Source organism: Pezoporus flaviventris, unplaced genomic scaffold, assembly GCF_033815535.1.
Source record: "Pezoporus flaviventris isolate CSIRO_AGI_PZ_B2104156 unplaced genomic scaffold, CSIRO_AGI_Pfla_v1 ptg000176l, whole genome shotgun sequence".
NCBI classification, from domain to species: Eukaryota; Metazoa; Chordata; class Aves; order Psittaciformes; family Psittacidae; genus Pezoporus; species Pezoporus flaviventris.
Window position 1 is genome coordinate 714,549 of NW_026892724.1, and position 20,594 is coordinate 735,142.

A 20,594-nucleotide genomic window follows, 5' to 3' on the forward strand; every position below is an offset into this window, starting at 1 on the left:
CAGCAGCGGGAGATGTTCGTTCTAGGCAGCCTGGCATTGATTAGCGGCTTCGCAAGCCCCTCATCTCCTCTCACTTCTGGGTTAGTACCTTTGCCTCTGCCTCTCCCTGCCCACCCTGCCATGGGGGCACCTTCTGATAAATCCTTTTGAGGCCTCTTATTACACTGGAAGACCCCAAAACTAAGCCCTCTGGAAGGAAAACAAAGCAGGGTATTAAAGCAGAGATTTAAACAGAAAGCTAGGGTAGCATTTCCAAAAGCCCCTGGGATTCAGGAGCCGTGGTCCCTGCTCAAATCCAGAGGAACATCACGCCCAAATTTCCACGCACCTTCGGCACAAATCCCTGAAGGACACGAGCTCCCCGTTCCCAGGGTTTCAGCAGGGACACTGAGTCTTTCTGGATTTACAAAGATACTTTAAAGCAGTTCTCAGCATAGGGAAAGCTGAGGGCATGCTCAGCAGCAGACTGGGTAAAATTCATCAGGTTTTAAGCATTTATCTCACTCGTGCCTTGCTGAAAATCCCCGTGAGTGCTTTCCTGCATCTTTCCATCCAAAAAGACCTCTGAAAACCTGGCTCTGGGGCTGCAGAGTGAAGTAGGTGCCTCATCAGAGCTTTGGTTTGCAGAGCTGAGAATTCCACCCGTGTCACAGGCCAACAGACCGGTGCAGCGTGCAGGAAGCACGGCAGCTCTCGGAGCAGGGTGCAGACCCCACCAGCACCAGCCTCGCTGACTCCTCTGCACTGGCTCCTGATTCCAGGAAAGCAAAATTCTTTTATGGGCTGCGATCCAGTTCTCATGGAATTGGGCAAACCCCCTGGTTCAGAGATTTCAAAGCTGGGTGCTGGGGAGGAAGCAGACAGATCTCAAGTACATCCAGCTGGTATTGCCTCAGCCATGTCTGAGATCAGATTTTCAGCTGCATACATTAGCTGTCACTCCATAGATCAGTGGAGTGATGCCAATTTGCAGTGAGTTAATGCCTGCTATCTAACAACTTGAAATGGGACCCGTGTGGTACCAGTATAGCTGGTTTTTCCCAGTTCATAACCTGTTCCATTAGGGCAAGCACATCAAATTCCTTTGGGTGACACTGGTTATACTCTGCCCAGGATGGGAAGGACCATCTACTGGGTTCAGACCTGTGCAAGAGATGTGCTAAGGGACACGAGATGCATCTGATGACCGGGTACAGCAGGGGTTGGCCAGTCCTGGTCTCCATCAAAACAGACCCAACTTCCCAAGGTTTGAGGATGCTGAGCACTGGGTTTCCCCTTTGCCCTAGGACAGAGCTGGAGCTGAGCCCTGCCATTTGAATACGAATACCTCCCTATCCCAGGACTGAGCTTCAAGCTCCATCTCCAGAGGGGGGCTGGGATGTCAGATAATTACTGCTGCTGACGAGCTTTGCCAGCACACACAGCACAGCGCTACAGGCGAGAGCCCCAGCGCCACGCTACCTGCACAGCACCCTCAGTCCTCTCTGCAACGCTGCTCCTCCAAAGCCAAAGCAGCAGAGCTGCGCACGGGCCGACCACAGGGATGTGCTCAGCTGGGAACCTCCATGCAGAGAGGTACAGGAGCGTGGGGCTCAGCTGCTCAGCACCTTCCCATTGGCACGGTGCAAGGGCTCAGAGGCTGAGACAGGCAGTGGGGGTGCTCTCTGCTTGTTGGGTTCTTCCTCCCCCTCCCACTACAGTGTGTGGATTCGCTGGAAAGAGTAAGGTAAAATAATGCAAAATCACGTCTAAGCACCTTCCGCTGCAGGATATGATTTATCTCTTGCAGAGCAGGTGACTGGTCTCCGGCAGCGGAAGAGAAGGGTCTTAGGAACTAAATTTCATCTCACTCTGAGTCAAATCCTCTTCCTCCCTCAGCCACATCATTAAAGTGATTGGTTGCACTGATAAGCCCTTTTGAGAGGGAGAAACGAGATGTGTCCTGCCCTGACATCTGATGTGATCTTGTGGTTTTGTTTGATAGTTCTGGTGCTTTAACTGCTGCCTTCCCTGAAACAAAACTTGCCTTTTAGCACTGACTTCTTTCCTCTCCCCCTCTTCTCCAGCCTGTGACCCTTTGCACTGTCCTGAGCTCACAAATCCTGCCCAAGCGAAATGGGGTTGCAGTGCATTGATAACGCTGCACGATGCAGTCCCAGCTACAGCATGAGAAATCCTCCCCAACAACAACCTCCACATATGTGCAATGCTCCCACATCACCTGCTGCCCACCAGGCCATTAGATCTGCTTTACAAGTGGGTAAACCGAGGCACAGAACAAAACACTGCTCCTTTGCAAGGGAGGGAAGGTCACCAACATCCTTGCCCCAGTGCTCACAAATGCTCCTTTTCATGCTCACCCATCCCATCAGTCCCATCCCACCCATCCCACTGGTCCCTCCTCACAGCTCCCTTCAGGCCACTGATGCTCCCAATGGGAATTTCTTTTGCTATTTATTGGGACAGCACCCGACAACTGCCCCTGCACCAGCATCGAAACCCCAACGGCCTTCTGGAAGAGGCATCAATGCAACTTAATTCTCCAAACATTCCCACCCACCAGAGGATCCTTTTGCTCCAGTTTCATCTCTTACAAATACTCTTATCAACTCCTTCTTCTCCGATTCCCATTTATCCCCCAAAGCTGGAGCAGGAATGCCTCTTCCAGCCCAGCTGAGAATCGTGCCCTCGGGTTCTCCCAAAGCTTTCAAAAGCAGGAGGTGTTGCAACCAATTTCAACAAAGATTTCTTTGTACAATGCAAGCAAAAATCATTTCCCTCTTCTGACTCCCAATACGGCTTCGCCTAGAAAATACTGGTCACTTTTAAGTTAAATGATTTGGAGTTATTATACGCCAGGTGATTATAAAAGGAGAGGTGGAATTTACTGTATGTGGCAAATAAAATAATTAGAGGGGTGAATTTACTGGAGCCCGTATAATTTTAGTTGCTGTGTTAATACCTGAGGCCGTGATTACAGCCTCGAGCTGTAGCACCAAAGGCCCAGGCGGTGCAAACCCATCGCTTTGAGCATGGTCGGCAGCCTCTGTCCCTGCTCTGCTCTCCCCAGGGAATGCTCTGGTGTCCCCAGGGATGCTCCAGTGCCCTGGAAAGGGGTGAGCGGGTCCCACGTGGGGCTGGGGGTCCTGCACAGCCCGACCCACACAAACCCAGCACCCGGCTGCTTTTCTCCCTGAGGGCTTTTTACCCATTATCTTCAGAGCCCTGGCTCCCCCTTGCCCCATCGTTGCAGGATGGAACCCCGAAGGGGTTAACTGAATGGCAGTGCCTATAAGAAACAAGAGGAGGCAGTTGAACATAATTGCCTGTGATGCAAGTATCGACAGTGTCCGAGCTGCCTCTGCAGGAAAACAATGCCCTGGTCGGCCTGGGCAAATCCCAAAGGGTGCAAACTGGGATCAAAACACATTAGCGATGGGAATACAAACAGAGAACCCGCCCGTGGCAGCAAGTACTGGTTTGCAAAGGCTCCTGCAGGAACCCAGAACCCCGCACCAGCTCATCGCTCCTCAGCGCCCACTTTGGGATGCGGGACCAGCCTCTGCCTCCTGCCCGGTGCCATCACCCAGCATTTGCATTTCATTTGTCTCCATCCAAAGAGCAAACGGGACAGGGAAGGGTGGGATGGAGCTGAACGGTCTCTGTGCCCCATCCCAGGCACCAACCACCCCATGGCAGCTGGAGGGACGGCAGAGAAAACACCAATAAAACTGAGCTATTAAAATACTACATTCCCACTGAGGATTGCCCCTGCCTGCCGTGTTCCAGGCCCCCCAAAAGCCCACACTCCATCCAAAGCCCTTTTGCTGCTCAATTAGGGCTCTGCAGGGCTGGATCAGAGACCCAGGAGCTCTGCACAGCTCTGTCCCAAAGCACGACCCAAAGCAGTCATATGGAGCCCCCAGGGTTTCTTTAAACATCCATCTCCAAGAGCTGCAGCACATCAAGAGCAGGGAGTTAATAGGGAAACGAGAAAGTGTCACTCAGGATTTCCTCCTCTTCCTTCCCAGGGAGGGGGACAGCTCTCAAGAAGTGGGAAATCAGCGTATTTTAAGCACCACTTTTTGTAGCTGTTTTATATTGACAAATAACTGTGCCGTAAGTGATGAGGTCATCTATTTATTTAAATGACCTCGTTGGTTTGATTGATTAAGTTCTCTCTCTTTTCCTCCCTCTTATTTTTCCTTTTTCATTGCAATTTCCCTTTTCTTTTTCCCTAATTCCTGGACAAGCTGGGAGATGCCTGTGTATTTATATCTAGCTAAGGACAAGCAGGGGAATAAAACAAAAGCCCCTAATAATACCCAAAACTGTCACCCCATGGGAGCACTTCAGCACTGAGCCTGCTTTTAATCACAGAAACCTCCCCAGTCGGAGTTTTGCTCGCCCCATGAGGGAGCCTCTCAGCCAAGATAAAGATCTGCACTCGCACAATACTGGCACGAGCAGCCCCGTCCTGGGTCTCCACTCGAGCGCCTGAGAAGCACAAGACCCTCTAATAGTTTATTCTCTCTTCTCCAAGCACTTGCCGAGGCCGTATTGAATCTCTGAGGGTGAGAGGTGCAGCAAACACGTGCCCTGGGCATGCTGCAGCCCACAGTGCCCATGGGAATATGGCAAGAGGGGGTCATTTTGCCCTTGTTCCTTTTTGGCTCCCACCCTGTAACCCCACTGACTGCCTCATTCTCTCTTCTTCATCCTCAGCTATTTCAGGCTGTCACACCCGTGTCTGACACTTGGCAGGTCCTGATTCCCCCATATCCCAGGAATGGGAGAGCTACAGGTTTCATTACCCAGATTCAAGGAGCTGGCACAACGCATTGCCTCCCGCAGCACAATTCCAGCCCTGCAGAGCAATTCCAGGTCCTGTCTTCTCTCAAAGTTGCTTCAAATTGTAATGAAACCATGAGAAAAGCTTTTCCCGTTCTCCCACGTGGAGGATGCTCCATGTGGATTTACACCACAGGTAAATTTACAGCCCAGGCCCATGGGACAAAGCACTACAAGATGAGGCAGCCAAAACTGCCATGGAGCTGGGGGGCAAACACCAGCTCTGCAGAGGGGTTCCTGCATTGTGCCTGCTTCCCAACAGTGGCTCTGCCTTTCCCAAAAGCTCTGGCCATTGCCCTTCCCTGAAGCCCAGTGATGGGTGAATTCATGGGTCAGATGCTTTTCCCAAAGGTAATAGGGATGTTTCTGCTTCATCCTTCTCTTTCCCCCACTACAAAACCCAGTGCAAACAAAGGAAGCCCCAACGAGATGCTCTTTGCTACAGGCGATTACCAAGGGGTCAGAAATCCCACCAGAAATCATCAATGCTTTTGAAGACACTGCAACCCCAAAGCTAGCAAGGAAATAACCACTCCGCAGCATATTAAATCTCAGACTTATCTGCAGCCACGGAAGTAGTGTGGGGATCACTTGACTTGGAGCACAGCCCTGCGCATCCTTTCTTCTCTAGCCTCAAAGCAAAGCATCCACCAGGAATAGAACGGAAAACCCCACAGCAGAGACTCCTCCAAACTCAAGACAAATGGATTCAGAAGCATCTTACATAAATTAATAGAGAAGGAAAGGCTTTTCGGGGGTGTTTGGGGCTGCACCGGGATGCGGGGAGCTGGGGCCAGCAAGGCGCCAGGCGTGGGGTGAGACATGGGGTGTGCCGGGCTCAGGCGCTCGGTTATTGACGTGGATGGAGGAGCCACACGAGGTGTGTGTCATCCCCAGTGGGTGCAGACAACCTGCTCCCTCCCCACAGGAGCTGCCCTTGCAGTGGGGCCGGGGCACCCACAGGCACCCTCCTCCTGCAGCCACCCCAGGACCCTGCAGTGCACAGCAGCCATGCCCCTTGGGGGTGGATTTACAGGGGATTTACAGGGGTTTCACAGGATTCAGGGGGTTTCCTCTTTACAGTTAATCTTTCTCCCAGGTTTGCTTTTTTACCCTGTGCTTGAAGCCAAGCAGTCGCCATGCACGGGGAGCTCGAGAGCAGCCAGCACCCAAGCCACAGCCTTGCAGTCACTGACCACCAGCACCTCAGTGACACAGATTCCATTGACACCTCGCATGGGTACAGACAAGGGGGTTTCCACCCTCTGTACATCCGAAGCTCTCCGCTTCCCAGCCAAGAGCTGTGGCTCAGACTGATGCCGCACATGGGGAGGAAAACCCTCACCCTGCTCAGGGGATGGAAAGCACAAAAGAAAGAAGTGGTGGTTCTTGGTTCTTAGAAACAGCTCAGAGCCGGGAGGGATGGGAAGCTTTTTCACCGCTTTCACAACAGCTACGTGCTGCTCAGGGGGAGCCCCATCATCATCCTGCTCCTGCCGGCCCGGCCAGTGGATGCTGCAGGATGGGGACATCCTCCTGGCACTTGCCGTTGTCACACCAAGCAGGGACATGACCAAAGGCATCGGATCTCTGACACACACCCCCAGAATGAGCAGGGCTGGAGACACCAACAGTCGCCGCCAGCCCCTCCACGAGCACTCTCACTGCTGATAACAAGGGGGACACAGGGACCTGCTGCCTTCAGAGGTGAACATCCACATTACATCCCTCCCTCTATTTCATCGTTCAGAAAGCAACTTTATACTCAAAGCAGTCCAAGCCCTCACCATGCAAGTTGTTGGGCTCTGCACATCCCAGCATGACTGCCTTCACCCCTCCCCACCTCGCCAGCACTGGCACACAGGGCTCTGTGCGTGCTCCCAGCCAAGGGAATAGTTTATAGCCCAGGTGAGCACGGCTGGGTGAAGGTGTGCTGCCCCATGAGGGTTATGGAGGGTGATCAAGTCCTCTTGGTCTCCCATTCCTCCCCAACACAGTGGCCAGGACAGCAGGGATGGGGCGGAAATCAGAAACAAAGGGTTAAGGGCAAAAGAGATTTAAAAAGACGCAAAGAGAGGTTAAGGAGCACTGAACGGCAGCAAGAAAAGAGTCAAAGATGGAGAAAAAGGCATCCAAGGCAAAATCCAAACCAAACCAAAGTTACTTGGCGTAAGAGCTCCCAGGAGATGGGCTGAAAGGTGCTGGTGCTGCACAGGGGAGCTGGGAGGAGGAGAGTGATGGCAGGGAGGAGATGAGCGCAATGGCAGGGAATGGATCCATTAGGTGGGTGTGATGGGGGAGGCCCTGGAGATGCTCCCGTTTGCCCAGGAACAGACTAAACACCCCTGTACAGCTTCCAGCTATTCATTTCCCTATGTTCTGCCTCTTGTGGGTTATTTTGCAAGCAGCTGTGGGTGCAAGAGGCCTTTGCACCAGGGCTGCAGCTTGGCCGAGCAGGGCTCTTGCTGAACCAAGAGCTGCAGAAAAGGAGGGGATGGAAAAAAAATAGAAGGAAATTTCACAGGAAGCTCAAATATTTTATTACTTCCTGTTTGTACAAAGAATGTCAACACTTGGCACCCGCTGCGCTATTTGTTTAGAGCTAAGGTGCCAACTTGACAGAATGTCCTTTTCCTCTCCAGATCTAACCCAGAAGGAGACTGAGCACAAGAAAACATCATCTTTGTGCGAGCGGCTGCTCGGAGGGGCCGGTGTGATGCTGGCAGGGATGCCTGGGGACCACAGCAGCTCAGCCAAGGCCACCGCTGTCACCAGCCCCACATGCACTGGTGCTGCTCCTCACTTGGCTGTGGGGCCTCAAACCTCTCAGATCTTCAGTACCCTGGGACCAGCTCTCCTGGTGGCCCCATCCAGGCTCCTTCCCAGGCCCCGCACGGGCTCCAGCTCTCATCCACTTCCCTGTGATTTCTCACCCATCTCAACCCCATTGGAAACTCCTCAGTTTTTTTTCTGGGCAGAGCTTTGTTTAAAAGATTTGCTTATGGGCCTTAGATGAAGCCATGGGACAGGGGTGGAAGATGAATGGGATGCTCAGAGGTGGGGCAGGGAGCCCAGCTGCATTTCTGACCCAAAAACTTCACTAGAACGTTGGCTGGAGGGATTTTGCTGCATCTGAGAAGATGATGCCCAGGGCTTTCCCAGGACACCAAGACAAATGACCAATTCTTTCCGCATTAAGGGTGCTTTTCTGCCCGCTCACACCAGCCCCACATCCAGCCTCCAGCCCCAGCCAGTGCTGACCCTGCACAACGGGAGCCAACACACACCATGTCCCACCCATTTGCCACACTGCAGTCAAGGAAGGGAAAACCCCTCAGCTATTTCTGTGTGCACATACACACACACATATGTACTTACACATATGTGGGTGAGAATACTGAACATGTAGACCCACTGTTCCTAAGGCCAAGCAGGGGCACCAGCGCTGGCCACTGCGCTTGGGTGTTGATGCTGCTGGGGGCCGGAGCACCCAGGGGTGCTGTGCCTGAGAGCCACCCAGTGGCAGGTTAACCAGGAAAACCACGCTGGGGTTCCAGGAGTGAACCTGGATCATTTTGTAGCCGGTATTTCCACACCGAGGGTTTCTGCAGGGAGGGAAGGGCGCATTCATTCAAAAACACAAACCAAGCTGGTGAAAGAGGGGGGGGGGGTGTGTGTGTGTAGTTTTTTTCTTCCCGTTCAAGACGTTGAATTCTCAATCATGAATTTCAGCCCCCGGGTCAAACTGGGAGTCAAAATATGCCCTGTACCACAACCAAACCTATGATCATCTGAAAAACTTCCCCATAGCACAGCTTGGGGGTGAACTCCTTCGATCAGTACTTTACAGGTGCAGGAGTGGTGGGGAAGAGATTGACCTTTGGGGTGTACACAAGGCAGCCAGCAACCACCATGAAGGACTCCTCAGGGAGCCTTCACCTCCGGCACGGGCATTCTGAGGTCTACAAGTCATAGAACCACAAACTGGTTTGGGTTGGAAAGGACCTTAAGATCACCCAGTTCCAACCCCCTGCCATGGGCAGGGGACACCACACACCAGACCAGGTTGCCCAAGGCCCTGTCCAACCTGGCCTTGAACACTGCCAGGGATGGAGCATTCACCACTTCTCTGGGCACCCTGTGCCAGCGCCTCATCACCCTCACAGGGAAGAGCTTCCTTACATCTGACCTGAAAAACACCAAACCCAGCAAACCCCAGGGAAGCGCTGACCTTGCAGCCCTGCCGGCGAGCACATCCCTGGGCACACGGAGTCAGGACGAGCTGCTCCATCCCTGGTTCTGCCTGGGGTAACCAAAGGAGGGCTCAGCCGCAGCCCAACAGCACAGCCCCCCAGCCCTTGCCTGTATCAGGGGATGTAAATTAAAGATGGGAGCGATGGGATGGGATGTTGAAATTCAGGAGGAGCGGGTGTGATTCAGCAGGGTTTGGCGAGTGCTGGCTATCGGTGCAGAGCAAACCAAACGCCAAGAGTAGCAACTATCTCGCCTTGTATTATTATTTATGTATTCCTGATTATTATTATTATTAGAAAGGCGATCTGATGCAGCAGATAAAGGGCTGAGCCAGGAGTCAGGAGACCTGGTTTCTATTCCTGACCTGGAAGAGTTGTGAAATGTCTCCCTGCTTTCCCCTCCCAGCCCAGTCCCAGTGGCTGCAGCACCCACCACAATCCATGTTTGCTCACTGCCACAGCCCCACACAGGGACCTGCCTTAAAAACCCAACAGCATGGCACTGCCTGGATGCCAGCTTGGCAAATCCCAGGAATGCCCATGAAGCCTCTTGTGCTCCGAAATAAAAGGGGGAACAAAACCCAGCAAACCCCAAAGCAAATAAAACCTCCTCGCCAAGGGAGCAGCCTTCACCTGGCCTGACATCAAGGGGCACCGATGGCCCCGAGACAGCATCAGCAGAAAGTATTTTCTAAAGCATATTTAGAAGGATCAAACCGTTTCCCTTCAGTTTGGGCACCGGCAGCCTTACACACAAAGGGAACAAACTCTGCTTTATGGTCCCAAGGGTGGTGCTGAGCGGTCAGGAAGGTGAAGCCAGAGCAAAAACCCAGAGACAGAGGCCCTGGGGATGAGAACTCGCTGCAGGGGAGGGTCCCACAGAGCAAATATTACCTGTGGCAAAAGGAAACTCCTGAGCCAACGGCACCGGAGCATTTCCCCGCACGGGTCACAGATGCCAAAGTGAGCTCAAATCAGCCCAGTGCCAGCCCCCAGCCCCACGAGGGTGATTCACAGCTGTGTGTGCAAAGAGCCCTCCCCAGCCAACAGGCCCCCGCCTGCACCCTGGGAGCGCCGCAGCTGGTTCAGTCATCTCTTGGGCTTTCGGAAGCTGCCATCAGCCAGAGCCTCCGACAACCCGAAAGTGAAAGCAGCACCGAGCAAAGGGGAAGGTGCTCACCGAGCCCTGCTGGGCCCTGCAGACACACAGGCAAAGAGAACCCAGCAAAGAAACCTGCCCGCATTCCAGTTCAATAATCGGCAATTCAGCCTCTGATGGCTGCAACCCCCCAGCCGTGCCCTGCACAACACCACGGTCCAGTCCTCCTCATACCCACAGCATTTTCCCTGCATCCCAGCCACTACCAGGGCTGGAGCTATGCAACCATCCCTCCCCAATGGGATATGGAGGTGGCAAGAGCAGGCAGAGACACGCAACATGCTCCCTTGTGCAAAGAACACAAAAGCATCCACATGATGTCACGCAGTGCACGGTCCCACGGCTCACATTAGCTCTGCGAGGGGTGCCTGCCCCGGCTGGCCTGGCCACAACAGCATCCTGCATCCTTCAACCGCACAGAGCCCAACCCCTGCATCCCCTCCACGCATCTCAGTGGCTGCCAGATAAAACACATCACTTACTTCGTGGCTCCCGGGGTCCATCCACAGTCACTTTAATGGCTCGGTGATAGGTAGCAACTTGCGTGGGGTTGGTGAACACGGTGATCGTCAGGGTAAAGCTTTTTCCTAAGGAAGGTGAGGGGAAAGAAAAACAAAACAGGGAGAAATGAGGGTTCAGCTCTTGTGGGAGTGAAAGGCTCCTTCTGGAGCAAGCTCAGACACAAATATCCACATCCACCGAACTCCAACACACACACATCATTTAATTTTATGAGACAGGATTGCCGAGACACAAAGCTCGGCCGGCTCCCACTGGGGTTCTGCTGGCTGCAGCACAGAGAGGCTTGGACCTGGTTCAGAGCGGGAGCCAGGACCTTCCTGGATGGAAAAGTCACTTGTCCCCCTCCTCCCCATCCCTGTCCCCATATTGACCCCTCCACCCACAGCAGCTTCCTGGTGCCTTCCTGCTCAGATGCTTCTCCTTTTCCCATGGGAATCCAGCCCTGAAACACAGTGCTGGACACAGGACCCCCTCCACGAGGGACAGATTTGGGTCCCATGGGATGCTCCCTTGTATGAAGGGGTAGACTGCACATGCAAGAGAGCAAACCGCTCTAACCAACCCCTCAAGAGCAATCACGGTGGGATTTCAAAGGTATCTAGTATTTCAGAGGTATAAACCCCAGCAGGAATCAGGCTGGAAGTGCCCATGCCGCAGCTCGAAGCTCTTCCAGCCTGCACTTCGCAAAGAACCGCAGCAAGAAGCCATCTCCTTTCCCTTTTTCCCTATGAGGATGAAGCATTTTTCACATCCCGACCACCATCTATCTATAGGGCTGAACCTGGGAATATCCATAGCAAAACATAAACCGTATTTATACAGCTAGAAGGGAAAAAGAATAAACGGAAAATGAAATTATCTGCTCCAGAGAACATCCCGCAATTATCCCAGGTGGGAGAGTTTCTCTACGGGACTGTCGGTGGGGGGAGAAAATGGTGGCTTTAAAGCCCATCAGGCATCAACCCGTGCCTCGCCTCACTTTTAGCACAGCACTAAACAGCGCACAAACCTGCAGCCCATGCTCTGTGCCAGAAGGATTTGGTTTTACCCTCCCCAAACACAACCCGAACCCCTGCGCTGACAACCTGCATTAGGAGCCGCGCTGCAGCCGCAGCCTGCGGAGCACGGAGGCTCCCGGGCGCCGGCTCGGCCACATGAAACCAACCAACACGGAGGATTTGCTGGCAAAACCTTCTCCGAACCCGAGCGCAGGGATGAGGGCTGTTGGGAGCAATTATTTAGGAAGCGTCGTGGGAGGGGAGGCGAAGGAGGGAGCCCCTTGGTTTGCATGCGAGGGGCAGGCAGCGAGCGGGTGAGGACGGCTTGAGACACAAACCCTGCCTCACGCCCGAGGAGCTGAGCCCGGTAGCTCCCTGCCCTCCCGCAGCGGATTCCTGCTTTAATTATGATTTTAATGTTTTACTCTCCATGTGAAATCACTCCCCCGCATTTCAGCCTCCCCCCTTGCTCGCAGCCGATACAAAACCTCCGGCGGGTTTTGGCCAGGCCACTTCTGCCTCTCAGGATCTCGCAAAACCCCTCCCGTGAATCGAAAATGAGAATTAGTACCTAGCATCTTTTTTACTCATTTCCCGCCCTCTCAGGAAGCCGGCCTGACGTTACTCATCCCCAGCTGCGTGGGGCTGGACCCCAGCTCCTGGGTGGGTTTGGGAGCACCTACGGCTCTGTGGGATGCTCCTGTGGGATATTCAAACCGGGAGAGCAGGTACCGGGGTGCAGCACCTCACCGGCCTTGGCTTTCTTTTCATACAGTGCAAGCTGAGGAGAAAAGGGTTGGGGTTTGGTTTTGGTTTTTTTTTTTAGAGCAAAGCATAAGTGGAATCTGGTCCTTCACCCTGCCTCTGTCTTGTCTATGGAGATGGTGATTCTTTTTTGCGGCTTGTGTGTGTGTGAGGAGAAAGACCCCGCTCTTTCCAGCTCACAGCGATGGGGAACAAGCCCGGACACATTAATATTAAAAATGCCCAATTCTGAAGCATTTAAAACCATGTTTTCCAAACGAGAGCTTATTCTGATGTTACAGGGTTCAGGCACACGCTCAGGCTATTCACAGGCATACACTTCACACATTAGATTTGCACAAACGTTTACACACACACAGGGCTCTTCCCTAGCAAAAACCTATTGCAGCGAGTCCAGATTTCTGCCAGAATAAACGAAACCAGCGCCGGGCTCCAGGAGATGGAGCCGAACAAATGACAGCAAACGGGACAGCCTGAATTAAAATGCAATAGAAACGATTTTTCACGCTAAATAGGTCTGAGAGAGCCCTGTGACCGCGAGGAGCTGCCGTACACCGCGAACTAAGCACACGCCGCGAGAAAACCCTACAGACACCTTTACACCAGCCCCAGGAAGCCCGATGGGGTTATTGCTCCGTAAATGTTGCAAAGCCTCATCCCACATTAAAAATCATATAATCAGCAGTCGAGTTACGCTCTGAAGCTCCACAGAGGCAGAAGAGGGTTTTTTTTACTGCTGTAACGAGCATTTGCCAGGACTCTGCCCCAGGAACGAGACTGTTCACCCAAGTGCTTCCCGGGACTGTAAACTGCTGCTAATTGAGAGCGTTAATAATGAATTCAAGAGTCAAACTGAGATTGGGTTGCATTCAGCTTGGAAATTTGTGCAAGGACGATTAAAAAACCCAACCCAGAAAGAAAAGAGCCCGAGAGAATAATTGATTACAGAAATGAAAGCTTAATTCATAAAAGAAAAACATTTTCCATCCATCAACCTGCAACCAGTTAAGTGGAGAGTTTTAAAGAAACTGCAGCATGGAGAAGGAGCCAACAGGAAAAAGGAAATGTATGAAAGAATGTAAACTATTCAAGTTTCATAAAGAGGAACAAGTAAACAGTTATTACATGCAAATAATTCCCAACATCGCTGCTTTTAATTAATGCAGAGAAGTCAAAATATATTTGAAATTGTGCGTATACATTCAAAGACTTGGAGAAAACGCTACCATATGGCCATTAAAATATAGAATTCTTATTTTCGTTTAAATGAAACAATTACGAGCCTCGAGCCGCAGCGCGTCTCGGTGGCGAGATGCTGAAATTCTGTTTACTCTCTTTGCAATTCAGGTGCGATGCGGCTGAGAGGGGCGGGAGGGATGAACGGGAAAAGCCAAACTCCGCGGCCGGAGAGGGACGTTCCCGACCCGCTTTTCCACGCGGCAAACGCAGAGAAAACGACGGGAGTCACCGGGGCACCGAGACGAGCCCTCTCCGCCCCGCACCGTTCACACTGGAGGGCACCGACGCACCTCCCCTCACCGGGCGCTCACCGCGGCCACTGGAGCGGCCGGATGAGATGAATCGGGGAGGGTCTGAGAGGGGACCGCAGCCTCCTTACCCCACATCGGAGGCTTTACACCGAGGTGGGTTTATTGCCCTGCACCGCAGCGGAAGAACCTCCAGGCGGAGCGGGGCCGCTCCTTCCTGCGCGACAAGCCCGGCCCGCGGCAACGAAACCACCGGCCCGCGGGAGACACGTCATTAAAATACAATTAAAATAAACTAAAGCTCTTACCCCCCCCCCCCCTTTTTTTTCCCCTCCTCCTTTTCCTTTTTTTTCCTCTAAAAAGACAAATAAGAGACAACCATTCCCCGGGCGGTACCTACCCCGGCCGCTTCTCCCAACAAATCTGAGGTCGTTAAATCTCGCCACTTGGTTTTTCATCACGGCGGAAGCGTTGCGGAGCTCCGCCGAGTAATTCTCGTCGTTCCCGGCCATCACCGTGACCACCGTCCCATCGGGCACATCTCCGAGAGCTACGACCTAAGGCGGAACGGAAGGATTTTAGGCTAATACCAACGGCGGTCGGAGCTAACCTGCCCTACGCTTTTCCCCCTAAACCCGCCAAAAAACCCGAAGCAAAACCAAAAGCAATCCGAGCCCCCGAGGAGGGCTGCAAAACCAGCGGGGAAGGGGAAAATGAGCTAAAAAGGTGGTTAAAAGGAGCGCGGGGATTACGCGGGGGGAGGAGGGGGGGATGAGGCCGCCCTCGGTCTCCCTCGGGGACATTCGTGTTTTATTTTGTTTGATTCGGAGGGGTGTAAAGACGCTGCTGAACTCGGGGCGGCCACGGAGTTGCCCGGCGAAGCCGCGGAGGGGAGCCTGAGCCCGGCGATGGGGAACGGATCCTCTGAACCCCCTCCGGGTACCGGGGACGAGGGCCCCGAGCTCCCGGTGCCGGCACGGCAGAAACGGGGGGGGGGCGGTTTGTAACAACCTCCGGGGTTCGTGGGGCTCAGTTGCCGTCCCCCCAGGCTCCCGCAAAGCTGGGGCTTTCCCCCCGCCAAGCCTCAGCCCGGGGCTGCCCCGTTGGGTCCCGCAGGAGCGGAGCCGGGCGGCGCGGGGAGCCCGGGCAGCGCAGCCGGGTGCCGGGGCTTCGGCTCTTCGCTTTCTTTGTGCCGATTAGATCTTCCTGCCTCCCTCTCCCAGGAAGGTAATTAACCTCCACTCTCATTAAACTTCAAAGTTGCCTGAGAGCTCCTAACTGTACGGAATATCTAAGATGCTGTGACCGCGGGGCAATGCGGAGACGTGATTAAAAATAATAAACCGGGCTCGCTCCGAGGTGATGTCAGGAGCGAGTTAAAGCGCGAGGGGCGAGCCCGGAGCCGGGCCGGTCCTGCCGGGAGTACAGCGCGGCCTCATCCCCCCCCCGCCCCGTCCCGGCTTACCTTGAAGGCGACCGGCAGCGTCTTGTTGCATCTCCAGTGGGACGGCAGCACCGAGCACAAGAAGTTGGGGCTGTCGGTGCGCACCAGCTCTCCGGCGTGGTCGGCCAGTACATCCACGACGGAGCGGACCTCGGGCCGAGCCCGGGCCCCTGGCGCGGGGGCCCCCAGCGCCCCGCTGTTCTCGCCCATCTTACCGCAGGGGAAGGCCGTGGACGGGGGTGTGAAGCGCCTGCTGGTGCTCGGGTCTACGGGAATACGCATCACAACGGCGGGCGTCAGGGAGCCGCCGCTGCCGAGGGGTGCGAGGTGAGGCCCGGCGGGGCGCGGCGGCGGGGAGCAGAGGCGGGGGCAGCGGCGGCCGGGCCCCTCGCTGCCTCGCTCCGTCCCGGCGGATCGCCGTCCTTCGCGGGGCGGCGCGGGGAAAGCGGTGCGCGGTGTCCGCTCCCACCCGGCTCCGGGGCTCGTCCCCGGCAGTCCCGCTGCGCTCCCGCCCTGGCAAAGGCGGCGCAGAGCCCCGGCAGAGCCACGTCGCGGCCGGGCGCCTCGGTGGCAGTGGGTGCCTCAGCCGGCAGCCCCGAAACCAGCTCCCGAGTGTCCGCCGCCCGCCCGGTACCGTATTTACTGCCGGCCCGGGCGGGGCGGGCAGCGCCCTGAAGGACGGGGAGTGCGGCCAATGGGGGGGCCGCGGGCGCCCTTCTCCCCTCCCACGGCGTGGCTCCAACGGGGCGTGGTCATAGGCACAAGGGGCGGGGTTAATGCCGAATGGGGGCGTGCCCGGTGGGAGCCATGTGCCCCCCCCCCCCCCCCCGTACCCCGCCGGGCCCGGCAGGGCGGGCACACGTCGGGGCTCGGTGGCTTCGTGCCGTCGCCGGCAAAAGGTTTGGGGCGCGATGGGGCCGGAGCCGCCGCCGTGCACGGGGCTGGGAGCGCAGCACGTCCCCCGCAGCCGGAGGGGGCTCGACCGTGCTGGGACCGGGGAAACGGCGGCCGCGGAGGACCACGTGGGACGGCACACGCATCACCGCACACGCATCACCGACGGGGACTGCTCGCCCCACGGCCTGCGCTGGACACCGCTGCTCCCCAGCCTCCACCTTCTGCCCTCCCCAGAATGAAAACCGGCTCCATCTCCGGCGGTCCCGGCGCCCCCAGCAGCTCCCCCGGGGCTGTGGCTGCGGGCAGGGCCGGCGGCTCCGGCCGCAATCGTTGCAGAAAAAAATCCGTGGCGAAGCCACCGGTTCTGTGGGAACACAACGGCGGCGGCGGCCGCGGTTCGCTCCGCTCCGCGGCTGCCCACGGCTTTCCCGGCCGCGACGAGGCAGAACCGGGGGCTTAGCGGGGGTTCCCTTGCCGCGCTGCCCACTGCGTTCCGCCGGGGCTCGGCTCCGTCCGGTGTTTAGGCCCCGGGGCTGCCCGTCGGGCTGCAGCTTTCCCGGCTCCGCGCTGCGCGGGGTGAGACGCGGTTTTCCTTAAAACAAACAAAAATAAACCCAAACAGCAAACAGTGAAATAAAATCACAAATTCCGCTTTTCCTAAAGTCCCTCCACAAACCAAAGACGCGTTTTCCCCCGCCGCGTCCGGAGAGCCCCGCTCGCAAGACCCGAACCCCGCGTTTGTTGTGTGTGTCCAAACCTATGTATGTTTTCTTTTTAACGGGAAGGAGCGGACATTCTCCCGCTGCAGCCCTCGTTAACGCCCGGGCAGCGCCGGCCCGTCGAGCCGGTGCCGGGGGCAGCTTCTCCCCCACCGGCCCCGGGGGCGGCCGCCGTGTCCCGCCGTTACCGGCGCTGAAATCCTGCCCTTTTTAGGTGCAAGCGCCCGCCGGGGTTAGTTCTGTTTTCCAGCCGCCGTTCGCAGCGGGGGGACCCAGGCAGGACCCGGAGCAGGGGCGGGGAGGGTCCGCAGAGCCGGGGCGTGCCGAGGCCCGTCGCGGTGCCCCCCGGTAACCCGGAGGAGAGGATCGGAGGGGTGCGGGCAGTGAAGGGGGGCACCCCGCGCATGCGTGGTGGGGGGGGCAGCGCAGCAAGAAGGCCGCTAGTTGGCGCCGAGGCTCCGCCGTGGCCGCTCCGCGACGGGGCGGGCGGGATGGGGCGGCCCCGGCCGGTGACGGGCGCCCCCCGGACCGGGCCGATGCCACCCCCCCACACCCCCCCCCGCCTGCTGCCCCCCTTCGTACCCTCGGCCCTGCCGTGCTCCTCCGGATGCTGAACCGACCCCCAGGGCTCCCCTCCTGTGCCCCCGACACCTCCCGGCACAGCCCTGCTCGTTACCCGGTTGCCTCCCCCCGGAGCTGCAGCCCCGCACTGGGGTGCAGAGCCCGGCTCTGGCTGCCTGCCCTGTCCTGCGAGCCCCAGGGGTGGCACCAGACTCGGACCCCAAAGGATGGAGCCCTCTCCTCACTGTTCCTTCTCAGCTCTGCATCCCCTGCCCTTCCTGCTCTGGCTGCTTCATGCACCCGGTGTCTGCTCGCAGCCCAGCCATCCACAGCCTTCTCTGTTCCCTTTTTATACTGGGAGCAGCCTGTTGGAAAGGGCATCTCCTCAGTGTCCTCAAAGCAACATAGAAATGCCTCCCATAGTACACGGAGCCGCTCACCAGCGTATTCCTAAGGGAACTATGTCCTGCTTCCTCCCCAAAAGTTGCTCCAGCACCCCCTGACCTCCAGCCCTGACTTGTTCTTGACTTCAGGGCGATGGGATGTGGCCTCACCCCATAACCCATCGCGCAGCCCTGCACTTCTCCATCGTGTAGGTGCAAAGCCAGTTGCTGACTTGCAGTAATACAAAACTGGACCCAAACCCCAGAGCAGTGACAAACCAGGATCTGCCCAGCCCCAGGCTGGCCGGTGACCCCTGGAGGTGCAAAGCGGTGTTCAGGAGAGCAAAGCTGCCCTGGAGCTACAGGCTCCATGGCACAGGTAACCTCAATGGGCATTATCTTTCATTTGAATTATCCTCGTCAGCCCAGTGGGATTCAGAGTCCCAGAGAGGGGACAAACCTCACACTGCGAACCAGGAGACATCAGTGTATGGGGAATATTCCTCCGCCACCCTCCCTGCACTCCAGAGGAGGTTAATGGAGTATGAGACCCAGGATTTGCATGGGCCTCTTTGCAAATACTTAAAAGCTACTGTTCACATTGCAGGGAGGTCAGCGGCTCTTTAAATCATTGCTCTCTGGGATTACTTCCCTTACAGGCTCCTCTGTAGTTTTTAATTCATTTGAGCTGCTCTTCAGCAGCAGAGCCACTTGTTTCAACAGTGAGGAAGCGAGCGCAGGGGCTTATAGGAAGCTTTCTATTAAAAATTCATCGCAAACTCTGCCTCAGAGCTCTCAGGAGCACGGCGCTCAGTAGGGCCATGCGGGTGTCTGGATCTATTTTGTAGTTAAGGGAAGGGGATCTGAGAGCAGCATGCAGGGAGGGAGCGTGCTATTCATTCATAAATCAAACAACAGATGCTGGGTCCAATGGGGTGCACGATGGTAGCAGTTTTTAACCCCCGAGTGTCACCGCTAAAATGGGCTCCCATGGGGCAATTACGGGCTCTGCAGGCAGAGGATCCTGCGGGAGGAAGCCACGGGGCTCAAGGGAAGAAATAAGGGGAAGCTTGGGGGGAAGGTGGTGGCTGTCCCAGACATAAATCAGAGGGAAGCCTCAGCTTGGGCAAGGAACCAGCCCCAAGATCAGCCTGCTGATGGGCTGTGCTTGGGCTGCTGGGTGATACCCACAGCAGGGGAACCCTTCTCAGTCCCTGCTTCCGTGGGCTCTACATCAGGTCCTGAGCTGGGACATCCATTAACCCCATGGGAGCCACAGCTGCCCAGTTCCACCTCACTGTCTGCATACGCAGCCCTGGCAAGCAAGATCCTTGCTTGGGGCAGCAAGAGGAGGAGGAGGACTTTAGTAAGATTCCAGATCCTGACATGAGATACTGTCACTAGAGAAAATCAATGAGATTTCCACCTGGTACCAGGTTTCATTTACCATTGCTTGAATGACTGGAAAAGATCACAGCTGAGAAGTGGTCATTGACCCTCCTTACAGCTTCGGGGCTCGTGTGTCCCCCCAGTTGCTCCCAGTTTATCTCAGTGCATTTTATCACCAGCCCTCATTTCAACCAGCATCCCCAGGGAAACACCACACACATCCCTAGGGATGCATCTGGGGAGCAAAGCAGTGGAGCCCCATGTGCATTGACCAGGGTGAGCTGGGAGTGATGCTGCTGCCATTGGGGATTTATCAATCCCTCTGAACAGTGCAAGGGGAGCCAGGACCTGCCACCCCCAAGCACCAGCTGCTGGTGGCTGCAGACAAATCCTCTAGCACTGGCAGGATGGGATGGGATGGGATGAGGTTTTCAAAAGCTGTGAAGTGACTTGGGAGCACGAGTGCGATTGACGTGGATCCTGGGCCTCTGAAGTCACGAAAGTGCCATTCTTCATTGTTCAGGACCGCGACTCTCCTCTCCCCACCACGGCCTGACAAGGAGGAGCATGTTCAGGGCTCACATCCTCTGTGCTATTGATAGCGCGGGTGAGCTTTTTGGAGCGTGGGTCCCATCTGCCACTTCCACTCCTTTTTAAAAGATCCTAATGACTGTCAGATCCTTTTAGTTCTTAATTAATTTCAGAGTTCAACTGCAAATAGGAAACAAGGCAGCTTTTGCCCTTACGCATATGAATATTACTGTTCCATTTAATGTGGTTACTGGTGGAATGCTGTTATTCATTCCTGCCTGCAATAAAAGCCACATGTTTTTAAAACTTTGCACTTGAAAAAACTTTTAGGAAAGAAATCAAGTATGTTTTGTATGCATGGCATGAGATAAAAACTAGTCATAAATATTCAAAGAACAGTTAGAGCTTTATGCTTGATTTAAACAAGTGAACAGAGAAGTACGATGGTTGAAGTGAGTGGAGAATGAAAGCCCAGTGCTCCTTTAAGAATGTGCTTATGCAGAGAAAAAGAACTATTCATGCAAAGGTTATGGAGCACCTAAGGACATCCCATCTCCTCCAGAAATGCTCAAAGGTGGATAACACGACTGGAAACACTGGGCTTTGTTCAGAGCTATTCAAGTTCATCGGAGTTT

General features: G+C 55.4%; 1 protein-coding gene across 1 annotated transcript in view; it reads right to left on the bottom strand.

Annotated features, from left to right (window-relative positions):
* Window positions 1-15,938, bottom strand: part of RUNX3 (RUNX family transcription factor 3) — a 34,779-nt gene extending 18,841 nt beyond the window's left edge. Inside the window, exons 1-3 of the mRNA XM_061480201.1 lie at window positions 15,501-15,938; window positions 14,436-14,592; window positions 10,746-10,850 (exon numbers count right to left, since the gene is read on the bottom strand). Of these exons, the coding sequence (XP_061336185.1) occupies window positions 10,746-10,850; window positions 14,436-14,592; window positions 15,501-15,761 (523 nt within the window). The 5' untranslated portion in view covers window positions 15,762-15,938. The remainder of the gene's footprint in view (window positions 1-10,745; window positions 10,851-14,435; window positions 14,593-15,500) is intronic.
* Window positions 15,939-20,594: the final 4,656 nt, after the last annotated feature.